General features: G+C 40.2%; 2 protein-coding genes across 2 annotated transcripts in view; one reads left to right on the top strand and one right to left on the bottom strand.

The window, feature by feature from the left end:
* Positions 1 to 19488, top strand: part of b3gat2 (beta-1,3-glucuronyltransferase 2 (glucuronosyltransferase S)) — a 73294-nt gene extending 53806 nt beyond the window's left edge. Inside the window, exons 3-4 of the mRNA XM_042502100.1 lie at positions 1699 to 1847; positions 17169 to 19488. Coding sequence (XP_042358034.1) covers positions 1699 to 1847; positions 17169 to 17255 — 236 coding nt within the window. The 3' untranslated portion in view covers positions 17256 to 19488. The remainder of the gene's footprint in view (positions 1 to 1698; positions 1848 to 17168) is intronic.
* Positions 19383 to 21263, bottom strand: part of LOC121954897 (stromal membrane-associated protein 1-like) — a 177380-nt gene continuing 175499 nt past the window's right edge. Inside the window, exon 11 of the mRNA XM_042502640.1 lies at positions 19383 to 19442. Coding sequence (XP_042358574.1) covers positions 19383 to 19442 — 60 coding nt within the window. The remainder of the gene's footprint in view (positions 19443 to 21263) is intronic.

Here is a 21263-nt window from a genome sequence, read left to right as displayed (position 1 = left end):
TTTAAGAGGATCCATTAATAAAAATGCAGAACTACTTAATGCGATAATAACAAACATGCTGAACACAGACAATCTGCAGACTGTGGCAGGAGAATAGAGGCTAATACGTCATGGCCAGACAGAGACGGACACTCTGGACTCTGAATAAGCTGGCAGGGTGACCATTTGGAAACAACTTATATTCTTGTATACTGTAAAGCTTCAAATAAAGGCTTAATCCCTATTAAACGCCTAGTCCCTTTTACTAGCCCGGTGTGGCCACACATTTTTACAAATGAAGGCCAGTCTCAGTCGGAGGCCAGGTGTGGCTGCCATGTATTTCATTTTTATAGAAGTTCTTTAAATGTATAAAACCCGGTTGTTGACTCCCTGCTGGAGATAACCTTAGTTAGCTGCTTAGATCAGGCATACAAATACCAGTATATATGTTTTGCCAACTTTTGCCAATATGGGGCCAATATAGACATACTTCTCACAATGTTAGCTTGGTAAGATTCTCCACAATTTAATCATTCAGTTAACTTTACTGACACTATGAGCACAAAGAAGACACTGGCAAAGTAAACCAGAGAGATGCCCAAAAAAAAAGATTATTAGATGTAGCAGACTATTTAAAAAAAAAAAAAAGGTAAAATGCTCAGTGAACTATATTCACAATTATCATATTTATTTATATGACTCTATATGTTATATTAATTTTTTTTTTACAGATTTATTATAATTTTTTAGCTTTTTTGAGGTCATTTGTTTCTTGTTTTTTTGTTTGTTTATTTGTCCCATCTTTTTTTTCTTTTTTTTTCTTTTTGGGGGGCAAATTTTCAGGAAATTTTCTTGTGCTTTTCACAGATTGCGTGCTAATTTCTGGGACATTTCTTCTTTTGTTGTTCATTTACTTCTTCCCATGTATTTTGAAAAAATTGCATTTCCCATCTTTGCTGAACAAGGCCTCCTGTCCCAAATATAAGTCTGTGGAGTTCAATGATTTAAGCAAATAATAGCCCGGGCTTCTAATTGAAGTTTTACGGTAATATATATGAAATCATAAGCATTCCTATTATTTAGCTGGTGCTCTGAGCACATGACAAAACGACGCGTCGTGTCACCTTCAGACCTCTGGCCGCAGGGTCAGACAACACATCAGATGTGTGAAAAACATGTTCTCTGCACACATGTTGATGGGAACAAGGTTAAGCACAATGGTAAAGTATTAGCCTTAGCGTTAGTTTGTTGCCCTTGAGTTTTTGAGCTTTACAGTGAAGATTTGGATCATTTTTCAGCTTTCAGACGTATTTGTGGTTGCCGGACAGCTAATGTCTTTCAAAGTCATTTGTCACATTTTCTCCCACTGTTGCCAATTTTTCTTATCGGCTTGATTAAATCTGGTTACAAGCCAGCCATTAATCCCCACCCCTGCTACAAAACACTGGCATCATGAGCGTTTTGACTTCCCTCTGACTTTCTCCGGCTTTCCTTCTCATCTATAGTGCAATTATCACAGGAGAATGGCAGACCCCTGTGGTAAAGGAATTTCGTATCAGCCATATCATAGTCATTAGATACACTAATGCACTCTATCATTTTCTGCTGTGATTATAATAGACTCATAATGTGCTTTTAATCCATGCTGGCTAACCTCCCCTCCCGTTCTCTGTCTTTGCTCCCTCTCCTCCTCTCCCTCCCTTTCTCTCTCTCCCTCAGGATTTGCGGTGAACCTCCAGGTGATCCTGGCGAACCCGCGGGCGCAGTTCAAGCGACGTGGCTCCCAGCCGGGGATGCAGGAGTCTGACTTCCTCAAGCAGATCACTAAGGTCACCGAGTTGGAGCCCAAGGCCAACAATTGCACCAGGGTCAGTAACTCGGCACTATTGTCACTATGGCAACAGAATAAAAATACTTATGACTATGCAACAATGCAGAGTAAAGGCCGCTCGTGCTGCTCACAGGAGGAATTCAACTAACTGTTAAAACACAAATGTGAGGCTACTTTTAAGTTTAATATTTAAACATTCAGCGAGGGTTCATCCTCTATAACAGAGGTTCTCAAACTTAATATTCAAAGGTCAGAATCTGATTTCTATTCAAGGCCAGAGATCTGGAACGATCGGTGATAAGGTGATAATTTTTTGCCCGGCACTCAGGCCAGTGTCATAGATCTCACAAAAGAATTTAACTGTCGAAGTTTTGTTGTCCTCACCTCTATATTTTGAAGATATTGCTGTTGAAAATGTCTGAGCTTTGTGTCATAGTGGCGTTTGACATTTCTGCTCTTCACAACTCAAGCTGTCTCTGTGCAAATCAAACACACAGGCTTCATGCTGGATTGGGGCAAAAAGAAGGAATATGTCTATGTCCGGGCATGTTTGAAAACTCGTTTTTCACGGTCAATTTTTCTTTTGCTTGCACATCTGGACAGTGACATCATCACCACATTGTTGACATAATGTACACAGACAGAGGACACCGAAGTCTTGCTTTCTCGTGCCTACAGCATGAGCGCTTGTTAGTTGCTAACCAACTTGCTATTTTAAACTGACGCCTGTTGGCCGACCCTTGAACTTTGATGCACGATGACTTAAATGTCACATGCTTGCCGGCTGTCAGTGTTACCATGACAACGATGTCAAAAAGGGAAACAATTACATTTAACGCGTAATCTCAGACCAGGGTCACTGTAATGATCTCCAAATAGACTATATTCTACAAATACAAAACTAACTCTTTATTTATAATTATGAAACTTTGTTTTTTAAAGTAGTAAACATACACTTCATTACATTGTATTATTGCATTCCTAATATGAGTTGGGGGCCAGATTGACTTGCCGTCCGGTCCAGATCCAGACCGGAGTCCAGACTTTGAGAACTCCTCCTCTATAACTTTATCAGGATATTTCTGAATTTGTGCACTGCAGGATGAAGCTTGACAGATGTTCCGCGGGTGTTATTAACTTGCACAACTTGACAGTAGATGGGAAATGAATGAGCTGATTTAAGGAGTTGTCTTTGAACTTTCATGGCCAAAAGAGTTTTACAGATTTTGGTGATTGGCTTTCCCTTTGTATGGATACTTCAGATTAACTTTATTTTCATCTGAGTTAAATCTATTACTCACTGTTAAATTCTCATTATACACAGGCTGTTGGCAGTTGAAATGTAGTCTCTGCACATCCCTCATTTTACACACCATGCTCATGCAACTGAGGTGGAGTCCAGGGTTTGGCCATAGTCTAGCGCCCCCGGAAAAGTTTTAGGGTTTTGTGGTTTGCTAAAAGGCACCATGGCACTTCCTAGGAAAAACATTGATTAAACCCAAATCATGATTAATTATTTGATTATTAAGGCACATGGTTAGAATATTGTTTTTTGTAAACTTAATGTGGAAGATAAATCATATTAATATCAGGAGTACAAATCTATCTGAAAAACTTTACACAGAAAATGGACAAAACTTTCAGTTAAAGCCTCAGTTAAAATCTGAATGCAGATATAGTAATGAAAGAAATAGATACAGAAATGTTTGTGTTAAGTCCCTGATCTCTATGCAATGTCTTTCCTTTTGTGCAGAGGTCGTGTCCACAGGTACCATTTCGCTTAGATAATGAGGCAGTATGTGTTTTGTATTCTCTATAAAATTAAAGTGATTTTTCTGCATCCCTGCTGTTCGATTATGCAGGCAGGGTGTTGACCAGAAATATGTTTTCAGACCGCATTAACCTGCATGCTGGAGGTGGCTTACACAGACTAGGTTTGAATAAAAAACCCAGTTTCTTTGTCTTGTTTGTTTGTGTGTGACGCAGATATTAAACTGCAGTCATAATAATGGCCGCCATCACAGCAGTAAGTAACCATGGGGCACCTCTCCCCACTATTGACAGCATGAGTCATGCTTTAAGCTGGTGGCACAGGCTAAACTTAGACACACAGAGATGGAATTGGATAGAAATGGCGTTATGGCGCTATCAATTCTAGTTGTGTGCTCAGACAGCTTAGATCGATGCAGCTCATCTCAAATCACCACAGCCCCTGTCGGCGCTTGGTTTTATGAAGCCACTCATCCTCTTGACAACCATCACAGAGCCGTCTTAAAGGAGTTTTTGTGAGAAATGGATTCTATTATGTTTTACCTTTAAAGGAATACGTGAACCAAACATCACGTATGACAAAGTGTCTCAAATCTAATCGCTAGACTTACATAATGTTGTCTCCACCATCAGATGTTAAAGTCGGTCTGCACACAGAATGGAGATTTTGCAGTGGAATGCATGCAAGACATAAGCCCAGTCGCTGTCCAGGGCCCAAACATGGGCACATATAGAATTAAAAGTTGTTGTTTTCCGAAAAAATTTAGGTTGTACATGTTATAAGTAAATTGAAAAAATGGCAGATTAATGTCATGTCATTTTAAATCAGGAAGTGAAATTAAATGACAGTTCAGTCTGATTTTGGGACTGTGAGGAACATACCCAATATCACCTCAAATAGTATCTAGCAATATATAGCAATTTATAAAACCAAAAAAAGAGAGAGAAATAAAAAAAACAAAAACTTGTAGATGACTCAGTTGGTGCTTTTTGGAACAAGTAGAGACCAGACGTTTGGTTCCTATAATCCTTTTTTTAAGCAGCTACAACAATGTCAGGACAGCTGGTATTGTTGTCACTTTGTGTGTCTGAGTGTGCGTCATTATGGCAGAATGTGGTCCTAGCGACACCTGTTGTAGCTGGAACTGCCACAAAATTGGTTTTGAGTATCTTGCCGGGTGTTTTTATATCTGTGTCTCTCTGTGGGAAGATTTTGTCAATGCAATAGTGTCGCAATCGTGCAAAATGCAGTCATGAAACTTTACTGGTGTGTCGTTGATATCAAAGTGAAGGCTGACTTTGAAGATGTTCGGGGTCCGAGCAAAAATGCCTGAAGTAGGGGTCTGGGAAAAAAGGGAAGGGGCCATTGCTCCTCTACTTTATGGCCCTGGCAGACATTAGTTTTAAGTCACAGATTGCTGTGCTGCGGCTGAAGAGATCCTATCACAAGATGGTCTCTAATTTTTCATGTGACTGTTTCACTAAAGAGCTTTTCTCTGCCCCAAGAAAGATGCTCAAGCTACTCTCGGTTTGGCCAAGAACGTGTTCAAATGGGGTAACTGATTTTCTGTCTTTTTACCAAAAAGGAGGAGGCAGGCAGGCAAGAGAGATAAAAAATGTTTAAAAAAAATGTCAGAAAAGAAATGAACTGCTTACAAAATATGTTTAAAAGTTGGTGAACGCAGCTTTTTGGCACTATTTCAAAATGATTTAATATTGGAAATTAAAATTTAAACCAGCAGCGGTAACATTAAAACAGTAAGCTTGCTGATAAATGAAGCTGCATTATTTTCGGTTTCAAAAAGACAGAAAGAGAGTGCATCAGCTGCACATCTGAGCACATCAGGGACCTCAGTTACATTTATAGTTTACACTGAAAGATTTGCAATTCTAACACTATGTAGCACCTTTTATTGTTTTGTTTTACAAGTATATACCAGTTTAAGATGCTTGTAATATACAATATCAAGAGGCAAATTTTAACTATAGGCTCAAACGCATCATGGCTTTTTTCTACCTTTGTCTCCTGGCCAGACCACAAAAAAGAAAACAAAAATGTTCATTAGTGTTGTTCTGCAAAGCTAAACCCATACTCATGGTGTTGAAGTAATAATGTGTACATCACACTGGATGTATTAACCCTCTGAATCCTAGACTGACATCAGTATTCTTGTGCTGTCTTCAGGCGCGTTTCATTTAAAAACTTCAAAACTTGGGCAAATTAGTTTTTTTCTTTCAAAAACATGGCAGAAAAAGCAATCAGCATGAAATGTCCTGCATATTAAAAATTATCTTTAAAAAAAAAGAGAATCATCAGAATTATCAAACAACTAGGAAAACATATTAAGAAAACAATCTGATTATTATAATTGTAGAACTATATGTATTTAATATTAAATTTTTTTTGTTCTATTTCAACACTTTCTTTAGGCAGTTTCCTGTTTTTTTCTTTCTTTCTTTTTTTTTTTTTGCTAATTTAAGGTAATTTTCTTGTAAATGTTTTACCAGTGTCTTGCTCATTTCCTGTTAAGTTGCTCATTCCCCTTTTTTCCACATGCAAATATGCTTAGGTTTCAAAGGGTTAAGAGTGGAAGGGGGTTCAGCGGGGCAGAATATGGTATTTCTTTTTCCACCCCTGCTGAAGTGAGGCTGAAATAACACCAAAACAGTTGGTTCCATCCAGTAATTTCCAGTTGTGGGTTGTGATGGACATACTGTCGCATCAGCAGGGCTTTGCTTTCTACTTTGAATAATGAATATTCAGTAAACTGAATTAATTAATCCTTCTTCTATCCCTCATCCTCCGTGCAGAAAAGTTCAGCAAGCAGCTGCTTCACCTGAAATCAACAAATGTAAAATCTCATTTCACTGTCTCACCGTATGCATGCAGGTCACATAGCTGAACTGTAAATCCCTGGGGGGTTATGGGTAAATGTTTCCTGCAGGGAATAGGATAGAGACCCCCAGGAGTTGCTGGATCATCACTTACAGCTGGCTGCTGCTGGCTGCGGCTGCAGACAGCTCTGTGTTGAAACTATCATCATCATTATCAGCCCCATTACACTAATGGAGGTGCCCTGCCGCTGATATTAATACAGGCCATTAGAGGGCTATGACATCATCAGTCACCACCCAGCGCCGCACAGACAAGACGATGCAACATCAGCATTTATCACGTCACCGTTGCAAAAGCAGCAGGACGTGACATCATCACTCATACAGCCACTGTCGGGCAGTTAGAAGACTATCGATCGAGTGTGCACAAGCTCCTGCACAGTTACAGTAGCCATGATATCACTGATCATAATGCACACATTTGCAGTGAGAAAGTGTCAGATCATAACTAATAACTAGTTGTTTCATTATGATGAGATCATATTTTTTAAGTGATGAACGAGTGAATAATTAAACAAAAACACAGAAATTCATTGAGTCTACACATTTTAGCGTGAAATATTATACAACAAGTTACAATGTCATTAGAAATAATCTTCTTTTTTTTTTTTAAATCCATAAATAACCAGAGAACATCTTGAGATGTTAAATCACTCCAGCTTGAAAACACCCATCTGTGACCTACAACACGTTGCTACTTTCCTACCTCTTAACCCCTACTTCAGGCCCCCTTGCTGGGATCACACCAATCATCCAACTCTGCCTTCATTTTGAGCTCATCTACACCCATGTGAAGTCTCATGACTGCATCTTGTGACGCTGGGGACACAGACAGAGATATAAACACCTGATAAAATACTTAAATTGACTTCTGTGATAGGTCCAGTTACAACTGATGTCTCCAGGACCACATTTTATCGTGATGACTCACAAAGTCTGCAATACCAGTTGTTGCCACATTGTTGCAGTTGGTAAATATTCATGTTAAAATGACTGTACATGATTTAAGAGTAATTTAGTCCAACAGGTGATGCCCCATTCAAAATTTTGGAAAAAGCCAGTCTAGCTATTATAATTTTTTTAAATTATTTTATTGGTTTTTTTATTTTTTATTTTGTTTATTTATAGGCACCTTTCAAAGCACTCAAGGACACATTACAAGACAGTTAAAAGGAAGCAGCAATGAATCCATAGATCATAAAAGCAAACAGTCATTCATATGCAATAATAAGTTAATAAAAGAACATGACTAAATCAATGCCTTAAAAACAATTACTGTTTTCTTGTTTTCTGGAACAAAATTTTAAATTATAGTCATTTTAATTTGAGAATTATAGATATATAGTTGTTTAAAAAAGTTGATTTTTGATAATATCCAATAATCACTTCTAGCTAATTTTCAGATCATTTTTGCAGTTTCCTCATTATGTTTTTTTCTGTTTTTAAAAGAAATCAAGCCATTTTGCAGATTTCAAATAAAGCTGGTGAAATTAGCTCTTTTATTATTATTAATCATTTATTATTATAAATAATTTTGAATTGTTCATGTAATTAAACCCCCCCACCTCGATTATAAAGTGTATGTCATCAAAACTTCAAACCTCTGACAGTCAAGACAGCTAGTAACTATCTGTGTTAGAATCATCATAACTTATTTAATGTCAAAACAGAATATGCAGTATATTACATCATCAAAGGACATCATCAGTTATTGCACATTTCCGAGTTTTGCTAATCAGTGAAGGTAAATCCTGACAGAACTGTAAATATCTGCCGACAGATTCCAGTAGCTCTGAAGCTGTAGTTATAATCATTGTCAGGTCTGAGCGGGTGTGATTGAAATATTTGATGTGGTTGGCCTCTCCAGCAGCTGTGACACACCCTGCCTCCAGGCTCTGTCCACTCTGAGGAAGGTTTCTGGGATCAGATCACAGAGCCTGAATCCCGACCTTGACAACGCGGGGCAGAAATGCTCATCTGATGGCCGGGTCAGTATCTGCACACGACTGACAGGAGCTGTAATGTAGTTAGAGCAGGAGAGTAATGGCAACAGACAGCAGTGACAGGACAAGAAAGGAGGGGGACGGCAGGAACAGATGGAGACAGATGATAGCATGGGGGGAAAAGGAGATAGAGAAGTGAGGAGGAGAGGAGGGATAGTAAGAGGCTGTGTAGAAAAAAGGGGATACAGACAAATTGACTGAAGGTGGAGTTAAAAAAGACGCACACAAATGGCACAGAGGAAAAGAAGAGGACACGGGGACGAGCTGCTTGAGACTGAAACACTATACTGTCCTTTATTTTATTTGCATTGACTCTCACGTTTCTGCTTAAGTTAATTTTTATTGTATTAAAGTGGCTTAATGCATCTCTAACCACCACTAGATCTGCTTTGGGTGACCTGATGCTTAAAGCATCTTGAGTGCTTTTACAATTGGATTTGATCCAGTTTTTCTTCTCTGTCCCTTTAAAGGGATAGGTCACCCAAAAATGAAAATTCAGTCATTATCTACTCACCCTCATGCTGATGGAAAGTCTGGTGAAGTTTTATAATCCACAAAACACTGCTGGAAGTTCAGGGAAAAGGCATTGCACTCATCTACCAAATGGTGCAAATGGTGACCAGGATTCAAATGTAGTGGACTGCCTTGGCGTGGTCATTACATTTGTCCCTCTGAGGAACTCCAGAGCTCAATGTCCCCTGGGCAAGTGGGGGACACGTCTAGAGACACTGTTTTACGAACCCAAAACATCCAACAGGGGGTTGTTAATTAACTTAACTTATACTCCCTGGGGATGTCTGCAAACACGCTCTGCCTTTTTGAGCCACGGGAAAGTGTCAGTATCTGACACCCTCCATCCTGACATATGGTGGAAGGTAAAGCACTCCGAAGGTCCCATCAGCATACCACAGGATGTAAGGCATCTGAACGACCTCCTGATCACCCAAGCAATACCAAACAACCATCGTATTGCCTTCCCTGCTGAGATAACCAACTGGTCGAACATTGGGTAAAGCCATTATATAACCCTGTGTTGTGATAAACATCTGACAGAATGACTTGGACCAAGGTTGTAAGTTAAAATTTCCCTTCTTCCCTAGTCTTTGTGACTGGGGGTGAGGTTGTCTCCATGCTTAAGTAAGCAGATAGGAGCACCTCCCATTCTTTTCATCTCATGTAATTTGAATGAGTTAGGTAAAGTACGTTTTATTCCCCTTTTGTTATAATGGAGCTATACTGCCATCTAGTGGTCTTGGTTATTAGTAAGCTCGTAACCAACTTTGTAGTTATATCGTATTTTGAATTCATTGTATAATGTTAAAAGTAATCCTATATCTAAGTAAACACAAGTTTCTTAGGATCCATGGTACAATGTTATGTTATGTGTGGTCACATATTTCACAAAATTGAGGATCTTCAGAATCATGTGTTACGTTATAAATTACTTTTGGGTCTCCTAACATACATTTGAAGTTACTGTGATGAGACTATAGTGGTGAGGAGATACGTGAATTTATACACCACGGGTTAGATCGCGTAATTCGTCATAAAGTTCAGAGACATAAATGTCTCCTAAATTACATTAGGTCTTTTAGAAACTTATACCAGATGTGCGATCGCTCGGTGCAAAAGTTCGCTAACTCCGCCTTCCATCCGCACCCCCAAATCGAAAGATAAAAACTGAGTGACTCTCTCTAAGTCAAGAGCTCTCTCTCTATCTCTCTCTCTAAGCTCTCTCTTCTCAAGGCTTCTCCTCTTCTCTCTTCTGAAGTTTTTCTTCGCTCCTTTTTACCGCGGTGCGTCTCGTGCATCCGCGCTCGCAACTTTTCTTTTCTTCAATTTTATAAGCGGAGCCGCAACAGCTCACCAGAGCTTTGCTGAACTTTAACTTTTGAAGCCATTTTCTTTTAAATCTCTTTGACGCTTTTCTTTATACCAGTTTTTGGTCAGTAAAGACACTTTTGGTAATTCGTTTTTAAGTAAAATCAAATGAATAATTTAAAGTGACTCCCTCAGACCAGTGGGAGTACTTTGATTATTTCTGCAAGTTTTAATTGAGAAGGACATAACCCATTCGACCAATCGCAAGCCGCCCCATTGAACATAAGTGTAAAGATCAGCTGATAATCTTGGCCAAAACACACCTTTTTGTAAAATTGAACTCATTAAAACCATACTTACCATAAAAATGACACCCTGATGTAAAGTATGTTAAAGTGATTGTTTTTATGAAGTTGGGTAAAGTCTGTGGTCAAAAAACATGAGGCCACTGACGCTTCCAATGATGGAGCTCCAGGACAATTAGATGACTTTGGATGAGCAGTATAGAGACATTTTGTGGTTATATTATGTATTTTTTTAAAGTTTGAATCCTGGTCACCATTTGCTTCAATTGTTTGGGAGATGAGTGCAACGGCTTTTCCCAGTGAACCTCCGGCAGTTTTTTGTGGACTATAAAACTTCACCTGACTTTCCATCAGAATGAGGGTGAGCAGATAATGACTGAATTTTCATTTTTGGGTGAATTATCCATTTGAGGGATAACTCCATTTCGTCTTGAAAACAGCAGCTGACGAAACCATTTTCAGTTCTTAAAGTGCTCAGAAATGTTAAAGTTTCCACAATATCTACAATTCAGATGGGAAAAGCTTCTTCTTGCCGGGAAGGATTGTGTGATACATTTGAAAGCTCGAAAGTTTTTGTGCTTATTTTTTAATTTGAATGCAGTCCAGCTAGTCTAATCCTAAACTGAGTCGTACTGACATATTTCTAATCACGATGTCTTTACATTACAAACAGGTGACATTTTTATCATATTGTGCATGACAGGCAGCAGGCAGCCTTACTACCATCCACATTTTTTCTATCTATCTTATCAAATCCCAAACAATTTCAGACTTTTCCTGTCTCTTAGATGTTGTCGTGGCTTGTCATGATTTCCTATTCAGACATTTACTGGTTTGCTAATAGAGCAGCAGGGCTCACCATAGATCAGATAGACAATGTTATTAACTTGTTTTTATAAATGTTGAATATTAAAGTTTGAATGCCTGGAAATTCACACAAGTTGTCAACAAACATTCAGGTCAGTCAAACTCATTTTGAGGAGAAAACCAAAGCGAACGGGAAATTTACTCACCAAACTGTCTGCTGTAAACATTCATTGCAGTTTGGCCGTTAATTCAACTTTGACCTACTGCACTAGCTGTAGTTGTGTGCACACTCTATTCCTTTGCAGTAAGGGATTACTACACACACTTCAACTGCACTCACTTTGTCTTCATATAATAGTGGTTTAGGCAGCACTCCAAGATCTCGGCAAAGACCTTGGTAAGCACTACAGCTCAGCCCAGTTGCCAAAAGGAAATGTTGGCTTTATACGTTTCTGCAAACCACAAATATATTTATTAAATTTGTTCATTGCAAATGTATCGCATCAACCTTTCTAAAGGCACATTGTATATAAGTTGAGTCATCTGGAGGTAGGCGGGATGGTGGGTGTATTGCTGACTCTTCATATCCCTGGGTGTGTTTCACCGAAAAATCTGAACAGAACCTGGGTGTTTTCACTAGCACATTGGCGCGGTTCCCAGTTGTGTTTGTGCCACATCACCTTGTCATTTTTCACTGACACATGGGGTCATTATAGTGGCGGTTTTGCCACAGAACCTGGGGGATTTTTACCGACACATCACAGTGTTTCCCAATGGTGTTTGTACCACACAACCTGGAGGATTTTTCCTGACACATCTGAACGTTTTCTAGGGAAATTTGTACCACAGGACCATGGGGGTTTTATCGATACACCGGGGTGATTTCTAGCGGCATTTGTGCCACGTAAGCAGAGTGCTTTTCGACAACACGTTGGGATGACTCCCAACAGCATTAGCCATGGAACCTAGGTGTTTTTCCACACACACTGGTGTGGTTCCCAATAGCGTTTGTGCCCCAGAACCTAGGTGGTTTTCACTGACACATTGGGTTGATTCCCAACAGTGTTTGTGCCATGGAACCTGGGTGTTTTTCACCAACACATCTCGGTGCTTCCAATTTTGTAGCTTTTGTAGCGGCATTTGTGCCACAGAACTTGGGTGTTCTTTATCGTCACATTGGGATAATTCCCAACAGTGTTTGTGCCATAGAAGCTCACTATTTTTCACCGTCACATCGCGTTGTGTCCCAGAGGCATTTGTGCCGTTGAACCCAGTTATTTTTCACCAACACATCAGGGCATTTCCCAGCAGTGTTTTTAGCATGAATCCTGGAGTCAATTGACTTTGCTTTCCATTGGCTTTTGTGGCACCAGCCATGGCTGTTTTAGGCCAGAAGGAAATCTTTTCCTAACCATAACCAAGTGATAATTGTGCCTAAACCTTACCACACTTTCGGCACAGCGTTGTTGAGGAATGTTAGTCATCCACCCCAAAATAATGTAATATTTGTGCTCTGCAGAAATGTGCAATACAAACATTTTTTCTGCCAATTGGGTTGTTCAGCCAGACAGATTTATTTGAATGTAACTTATTGCAGATATTTTATTGCAGCATGTAAGGCCTCCAAAGAGTTTTAAATAATTAAATAAAAATTGCCAGCATATTGTCATAAGATTTTTGCAATTTTAGTTGGATTATTATAAGGTTATATTGTACTGTGAATACAATGTTTTTATAACTGAGAGAAATGATGGCCAAAACAAATAAGACCCAAAGTTACATTAAAATGCAATCATCCAATACGAATTGTGTCTCAAAGTAAAAGTGGAGACTGTTGCTACCCAGTGGTACTTCTCTAGAGATTCGTCCTCCTGAAGGGGAAAACCAGGCCCGTACTCTCCGTATGCTATAAAGGAAAAAAAATACTCTAACCTGGTTAAGCTTTTTGTCTCCACGTTGCCTCGGGGAGGAAGAGAGAGATGGAGCAGTAGGGAGGACAGAGAGGTAAAAACAAGAGCAAAGCCATGAGAGAAAAAGTGGATGTGACGAATGAGAGCGGAGTGGGAGAAAGAGACTCGTGCAGAAGTAGAAAGAGAGGTGTGAGTCCAGGGGAGTGGGGAGGCCACTCTGACTGCATGATTAGTGAGTGTGCGCACACACGTGCACAGTCTCACGCACGTTCAGCACCATTTTCCACCCAGCTCTGGAGTGATGCTTAAGTGGCTGCTACATTAGCCTCGTTAGATATGCAAAGCGAGCCAATTAGCAGCACAGTATGCAGGAAGTGACATGTTCCACCTGAAGAAGCCCAGAAACAGCAGCAGTTTTCACAGCCAGCAATAAATCATGCCTCTGTGTGTGTGTGTGTGTGTGTGTGTGTGTGTATGTGTGTGTGGGGCTTTGGACACAAAAATGTCACACATGTGAATTATAGGCTCATTAGCTATTGGCTAAAAAAAACATTCCTACTCCAAATAACCTCACTTGAGGCTCTGACGACTGAGATGCTTCCCTCTCCCTAGAAAAATATCGACCTTTGCATCCATCGCAGTGTTTTCTCACCAAGATATTGCTGTGAAATTGGCTGCAACACAAGACAAACAGCTGCAGCGAGGTGCGTGCCGCTTTAGATGTGATCTGTTTCAGGAGGTGTCAGACTTGTTTTCTGTGTATGAAATCCCTTCTGGCACGGCGGTGAGCTTCGCATTCGACAGCAGGAGGATACATCTATGGAGGATACAGTGCAATCTCTGTTTCAAAGAATACAGCAGTGTCTTTAATTTGACAGATATTTCATCAGCGTCATCAAGGACTGACGCCTTTACTTCAAAAAGTCTCCAACATGGGGAATACCACTAGCTTTAAACTAATATATTGGCCTTTTATTAATATTAGATAGTAGAGTGTGAGTCAGCTCTGATGGAATGGAGGTTCTTCCCAATTTTAGTTTTAGGTGTTGAAATATAAAATTTCCTTAAGCAGGTCGCAGGTCACAGATCTTTGCGTTAATAAATCACAAGTGGAACAGACTCATTATCAGCTCTGATCACATCCATTCCTGTTACAGGAGAAACACGCATGTTTTTTAATGGGAGACAGAGATAGTGATGTGTGAGGTGCAGGTAAAATTAGATATATTTCTACTTTTTTTCAGCTGCTCCCTAATTAATGAGGCATTCTGCTGCTGTTCTCTCTGTCAGGGCTGGGTCACATCGGTCGCAGTTTTTGGTTGGGTCTGATTATTCTTTGGTCTGTTTGAGTCATGCATCCTCCATCCATCCATCCATCCATCCATCCATCCATCCATCCATCCAACCATTGCACACCTAAAGATATTGCTCCATTGTACTACTAATGTTCAAAAAACCTTTCATCAATCATTTGGTACCTTTAACTTAAGTATCAAGTATTTGACTATGATCTCATTATTATTGATAGGAAAGATGGCAAGTACAATACAAAATTAAAGCTGCAAGCAGCAATGAAAGGTCCCTTGCACCCCCACATATGTCGACGTACTGGTGGAACTCCAGCGAAAGCGGTAATTAATTCCTGTGTAAGTTGGACAATGTACGCAGAGTTTGGACCCTGGAGTGAGATATTTCACGTGATGTAGTACTTCCAGCACCCACTAGATGGCAGTGGAGGGCACATAAATTCCACGTCATCTTGGTGTACATCATTTCTAGACCAAACCATGAAAAATTCATGTAAATGTAGTAATTAACTCACATTAAAACAAAAAGACATTTAAAGCTAAAGGGAAGGTCAGAAATAACTGAAGTAACTGAAACGTGGCTCAGGGGATGAGACGGCCAGTTGGAGTCTCCAAGATTGGCTGTTCAAGCCTCACAAGGGATGAGGTTATGCAACCGTACAAGATCCATGGCTGAAATTTAACAGATAATGCCTGAATTGGTGAAAACGATACATAATACAAGGCAAGGAGACAGTTGTGTCACAAACAAGCAAAACACCATACGGTTGAATGTTAAAACATGTCAGTACTTTCTAATGGACAAAGTATCTTATTACATCACAGTTTCTAAATTACCTCAGATTTTACTTTGGCATTTCTTTTCCGATATTCCTTGATTTCGACAGACGCATCTGCTGATACTATTTTACCTGTTTCGGGACAACTTCACCTGATGTATCGGCCAAAATGGTATATCACTCAACTTTACGTGCCTTAATTTGTTCTGCAATATCACAATCAGTGTCTAAACTGTATGAATCTACAGCCAAGTGATATTTTATGTCATAAATAAAATAAAATGAAATATCGGCTGATGTATCTGTCTGCTCTGCTGATATATGGGTCATATGGGGGTTGAAAAATTCAGTATCGGCAGAAACGTCTGTCGAAAACTTGACTGATATATGAGTCAGGCCGATAATCAGCTAACTTCTTGGCAGGTAAAATTCAAAATTCAGTATATGAAAATTCAGCAGAAAGGAGACAATTGTGTTTTTTGTCTCTCAACCCAACTTCATGTATTCGACGTTCTCTTTAGCTCTGTGCTTTAGACAGCTGCCTTCAAAAGTCCCCTGTCCCTGATAAGACTTGAACCAGCAACCTCAGGCACACTAACCGCTTGATTTACACACTGAGCCAAAACCTCCTGACACTGTACATGTTTAACAATTTGCCTTATAACAAACTAACTCACAAAGTGAAAAGATACACGCTGCAAAAACAGGTTGAGGGTGGATCAGATCTGCGGTAATGGCGGCTGAAATTAAATCACGTATCTGGCTGTAGCTTCAAATGTAGAGAAAAAAAACGTTATTATTTTAGGTGTCTAAATGTGCTATGTGATTGTACATTAACGAAAAAAAACACAGTGAGGCTTAGATTATTTTGTATTGAAAAAAACCACAATTGAAATCACGCCTGCGTCAGGCGGAGACAACAGAAAACAATAGCGGAAGCTCCACTGTAGGAAGCCTGACAAAGCGCTTGACACACAGGTCCTGCTGGTACACAGGTTCAGGCGTGAAGCAGTTCTTGAGTGGCACATAGTCCGCAGATGACACTTAAAAGTCCTTTTGCAGAAACCAAAAAATACCCGGAGCTTCGCTTCCCGACCTCCCAAACGGCGACTCTGACACCTCCTAGAAATGCACAGGCAACTGAAAACACACAGAGGTCAGGCATTTTCACAGTTGATCAAAGAACGATGAATTTGAGACATTGTGTCTACCATAGATTGCCCTGATAAAAGGTAGGACCGGGTGGTTCTTACACATTTTCGACATTCCGTTGAACTTGAACTTGAACCTACAATCTCATGGTTTAAAGTAAATGACAGTAAATGTTTTAACAGACCGAGCCAAAGCATCTGACACTTCACCTGTTCACTGGACACCGTTCGGTGCTCGGACCCTAATAATAATTCCTTGCGTTCGAAAAGGGGCCTCACACAGGTCTGTGCTTGGGCCCTAAAAATAAGACCAAGATGTTAAGAAAAACTGAAATGATCCTTTAACCTGCCAGTTTCAGTGTCCCATGATTTTCTAGCAGCTTTAGGAGGCATTTTTCTACACTTGAGACACAAACTATCAGGTATCAGCAGCGTTAATCCAAAACATATCAAGTCTTTGGTCTTACACAGTATCGGTAAAGCTCTGCCATTCACCTGCATCTGTGCTGTGTTTAGCCAAGCATAGCAGCCTGTTCATTCTTTATTTAGTGCCCAGCGTTTCCACTGTCAGCAGATTTTTCCTCAGTCCTCTTCCTCTTCTCTTTTTTAGGTGCTGGTTTGGCACACTCGCACAGAAAAACCACATCTTGCAAATGAGCCCAAACATCGGAAAGACACTGTGGTCATTGAGGTGTGAGAGAAAGAGACAAGCAGCGGATCCAAAACCAGAAGCTGATTGTCGTTGGCTGGGACTGACGACAGCACCCTGCTTCCTCTCTTAAGGGGTTAATACAATCTGTTCTCGATGGACACGGACTCTGAGGAGCTGCATGATTCAAGACTTCTGGCTGTCTGTCAAACGTTCTTTGTGAGGCCTGGACAACACTGAATATGTTTGATTTACAAACTGGGATGACTCGAACTGTTTGTGTCCTCCATCCACGGCTTGTTAATGTGAAAAACTAAAGTATCAATGTAAAAAAACAAAACATCATGTTGCTGAACTGAAAAGTGCCATGTGAATAATTAATGTCATTTAAATCATTAATGCATCATTGTCAGATTAACTGTGATTCAATGAAAAATTACCATACAAACAGATAACGCCCATAGGCTATCTTAAGGCAGTGGTACTGTAATGCTGTTACTCTAGCAGCGGACAAGAAGATTGATAGCAATTTGATGTCTGTGCAACAAGCGCGAAGCCGGTTTCAGGATGCTGTTAGCATAAAGTTAGCTTAGCAGAAAGACTGTAAACAGCTAGCCTGGCTCTCTCCAAAGTTCAAGAATATGCCTACCATCTCCACCAACAAGATAACATACGTTATCTTATTAATTTAAACAGTACAGAAGCAGAAATGCAAAAGTGATAATTTGTGGTTTAAGGAGAAGTTACATAATTGAACTATTTCTTTGAGAACAACAGCTAGGTGCAGTAGCAGTGAGCTGGACACTACTACTGATGGAAAAACTGGTGTTCACCAAGAAATATCTCCAACGGTTAAGTTGCTGGTAAAAAAATAAATTGTCCAGTCATGTGGTTAATTAGCATTGAAGGTGTTGATAAATGCATTATGAAGAGAGCCAAGCTAGCTTTTCCCCCTGCTTCCAGTCTTTATGCTAAGCTAGGCTAACCACATCCCATCTCCGGCTCTGCACGCACATAAAATTACATGTTACAGTACAATAACACCTCTCTCACTGAGGAAATTAAAATGTTTGAAGGGATTTTGTTTTCACAATCGTTTTTCACTCCTTTTATCAACTGCCAAAAGGTCCGTTTGTTGCTGAAGAACAACACCCTCTTCATGTCCTTACAGCTGTAAAATGCCAATCAGTGCCCAACAGAAGCAGCTAGATTCACCAGCTCTCCTCTTTGTTTAAATGAATCACACTAATGTCTGGTAGTAATGATTAATTGATGCATAAATGCTGTGTAAGTCTCCTTTGCATCACTCTGAAGAGGTTTTATGTAATGAACTAAATGGACCTTTGCTGTCCTGTTCTGTTTGTATGTGATCAGGTTTGGAAGCAGCCCACGTGAAGTAACAAGTGACGTCTCTCCTGACAAGCTGCCATCAATAATGTAGAGTCTGTGGGCCGACAACAAAGAAAACTTGCCTCACAAGTAAACGCACTTGCCAGCTGCGGAATAAAAAGGTATGAGCAGAGTAGACAGGATATAAACAGAGCATCAGACGGGCCGCTCGTTTCACAGCTCAGACGTGAAAGAAGTCTTTTTCTTTCAGTGCATTTGAACAGCAGTATTGTCCTGAAGTTTCGAGGGCACTGTGTAGGTGTATGATGTAAAGACGAGAAATAGAAACAGCGTTAAATCCAGGATTCGACGGCCTTTATTTCAAATGACCCTCTTTGCGAAAAAAAGGAGCAAACAAATAGAACTCCAAAAAACAGTACTTTTACACTTATGAGTCATTGGACAAAAGATGAACACAGAAAAGTTCCTGGATATTTATTTTTACTGCACGGAAACAGCTTTTCTCTGTACTAGGCACCAGTAAAATGTAAACACATTGGAAATAAACCTGGAGGACATTAGATTTATTGTGTCGTTCACACTCGCCACATGTGTGTAAGTACAGTTATTGCATGGCAGAGGGACCCTGTGTGTACAGACGTGAATCTCTGCGTCGGCGTTCGGCAGTGTGTTCATAACTCTGTGCGCGTATGTGTGCGTGTTGGTTAATTTCAAATCCTAAACGAGGACTGGACAGTGATGACGGGACCCATCCAGCGTTTTCATGCAGGTCCCCTTTTTGCTAGCACTGTCCAATCCTGTCCCCCCTGTTATTGTCCTGCCGGTCTAGCCCTCTGATTGGTCATCCAGGTTTATTTGCTGCAGACTAACTGTGCTTCTCTTGTACTGCACACAACAAAACACCACAATAAAGATGGCGGATGGCAGAACATACGGTTACAGAGTCATATGTGAAGGGAGCAACATTTCGGGGTGTCACATTGGTCCAGAAAAGATTGCGGAAACCCTACTCCTGCTGTTAAAAGTGAACCGTCAGTTCAGTTATCTCCGTTTTTCCCAGCCGAAGATCTGAGAGCTGAATCCACGGCACAGCGGGAGATACAGTACGATACCTCCTCTGCTATTTAAAGTGCAGTAAAGACAGCCCACTGTGATGCCAGTGGCGCTTTGTTTTGCCTCTGGGAGTGCGGGAGAAATGGTTTGTTTCAACAACAAGGAAATGTCTTAACTGGGTCGGAGCCCGGGTTCCACTGAACCCAACTCGTGAGGTTTCAAAACACTTCAAAACACCACCGCGTGGCTACCAAAGACACCCAGGGGACCCAGGGATGCCCAGAAATTACTGAGACTTGAAGCGAATCCTTTGGGGTTCTTTTGAACCAGCGAGAAATGTAAGAAACAGAATTGGAATTATATATTAAAGCACCGTTAAAAGCACTGATACTGGTGGTGTTGTCACAGCCAGTGTAGTGTACACACATCAGTGGTTCCCAACCTTTTTGGCTTCTGACCCTTTTTAAGCAAAAGATCATGAGGATATTTACTGGTATCATTTTTTGTCATACTGAATTACAATTGAATTTTTGCAGACTTTGTGATATTCGCAAATATCGTATTGTTGTCCAAAGAATTAATTGATATAATATTGTGATAAAACTTGTGCTTTACACCCCTAGAAGGAATCATTTTTAACTTTGGATAGAACCACGCTATCTCTACCCCCTCTGCCTTCAGTCTTTATGCTAAGCTAGGCTAATCGCCTCCTGGCTCCAGCATGTTACCCAGCGGATAGACATAAGATTGATATTATCTAACTTTCAGTGACTAAGCAAATTGGGTATTTCCCAAAAACTGTAACAACTTCTTTTAATTAGAGAATTTGCGTAAATACCTAGTTATGACCCCTCATTTTTTGAAAGTGTCATGAGTCACTAGAGGTTTAACTGTTTGATTGTTGGATAGTTTCAAGAGGCCCTTTTTATTTCTTATATTAATTGTTTTAAAATATCTTCCATCTAAGCCCATCTCTTTGTGAAACATTTAAAAAATTCTAGCTATCTAGCACCAGGCAGATCAGGGTGATTAGCCAAGAAAAGGACATTGACAATATTTACTGATATTGTTTCATGTCATTTCAAATCGAAATTGTATTGTGGCAGGCTTTGTGATCTACTAGGCATACGTTTTAACTTTGGATAGAAGCATGCTAGCTGTTTCCCCTCACTTTTAGTCTTTCTATACCTAGCAAACAGACATAAGATCTTGCAGCCGTTGAGGTGTATATTTTGACCTAAGTTTCAGGTTAGGAACCGCTGGTGTACATAATCTTGACCGTAGAGCTGATCAGTAGCACACTGGCTGCTGTGAGGATAACGTAACCTTGAGTGGTTGTAATGAGACAGACTTGATGTTTTAAGATTGTTTGTGGTAAAACGGTCAGATTACAAGACAATGAGTCAGTGAATCAGTGCAAAATAACATCTACTGTATAAGCAGCTTTAAACCCAAGTCATTCAAACCCCCTTTTAGCAACGCTAAACTCCACCCTCCCCCCATGAAGAGAACTCAAACCGAACACAGAGAGGCAGCGTCGACCTCTCTCCTATGGCTCTGAAAAAGTGGGAGGTTCACATCATAATCACACACATACAGTACTGTTCAGACGACTATCTGCTGCGAGGCTCTGCACGCCGTACAGAGAGGGGG

This window comes from Plectropomus leopardus, chromosome 15 (genome assembly GCF_008729295.1).
Source record: "Plectropomus leopardus isolate mb chromosome 15, YSFRI_Pleo_2.0, whole genome shotgun sequence".
NCBI classification, from domain to species: Eukaryota; Metazoa; Chordata; class Actinopteri; order Perciformes; family Serranidae; genus Plectropomus; species Plectropomus leopardus.
The sequence above is the reverse complement of the archived record's forward strand: the minus strand, read 5'-3'. Positions and strand labels throughout refer to the sequence as shown.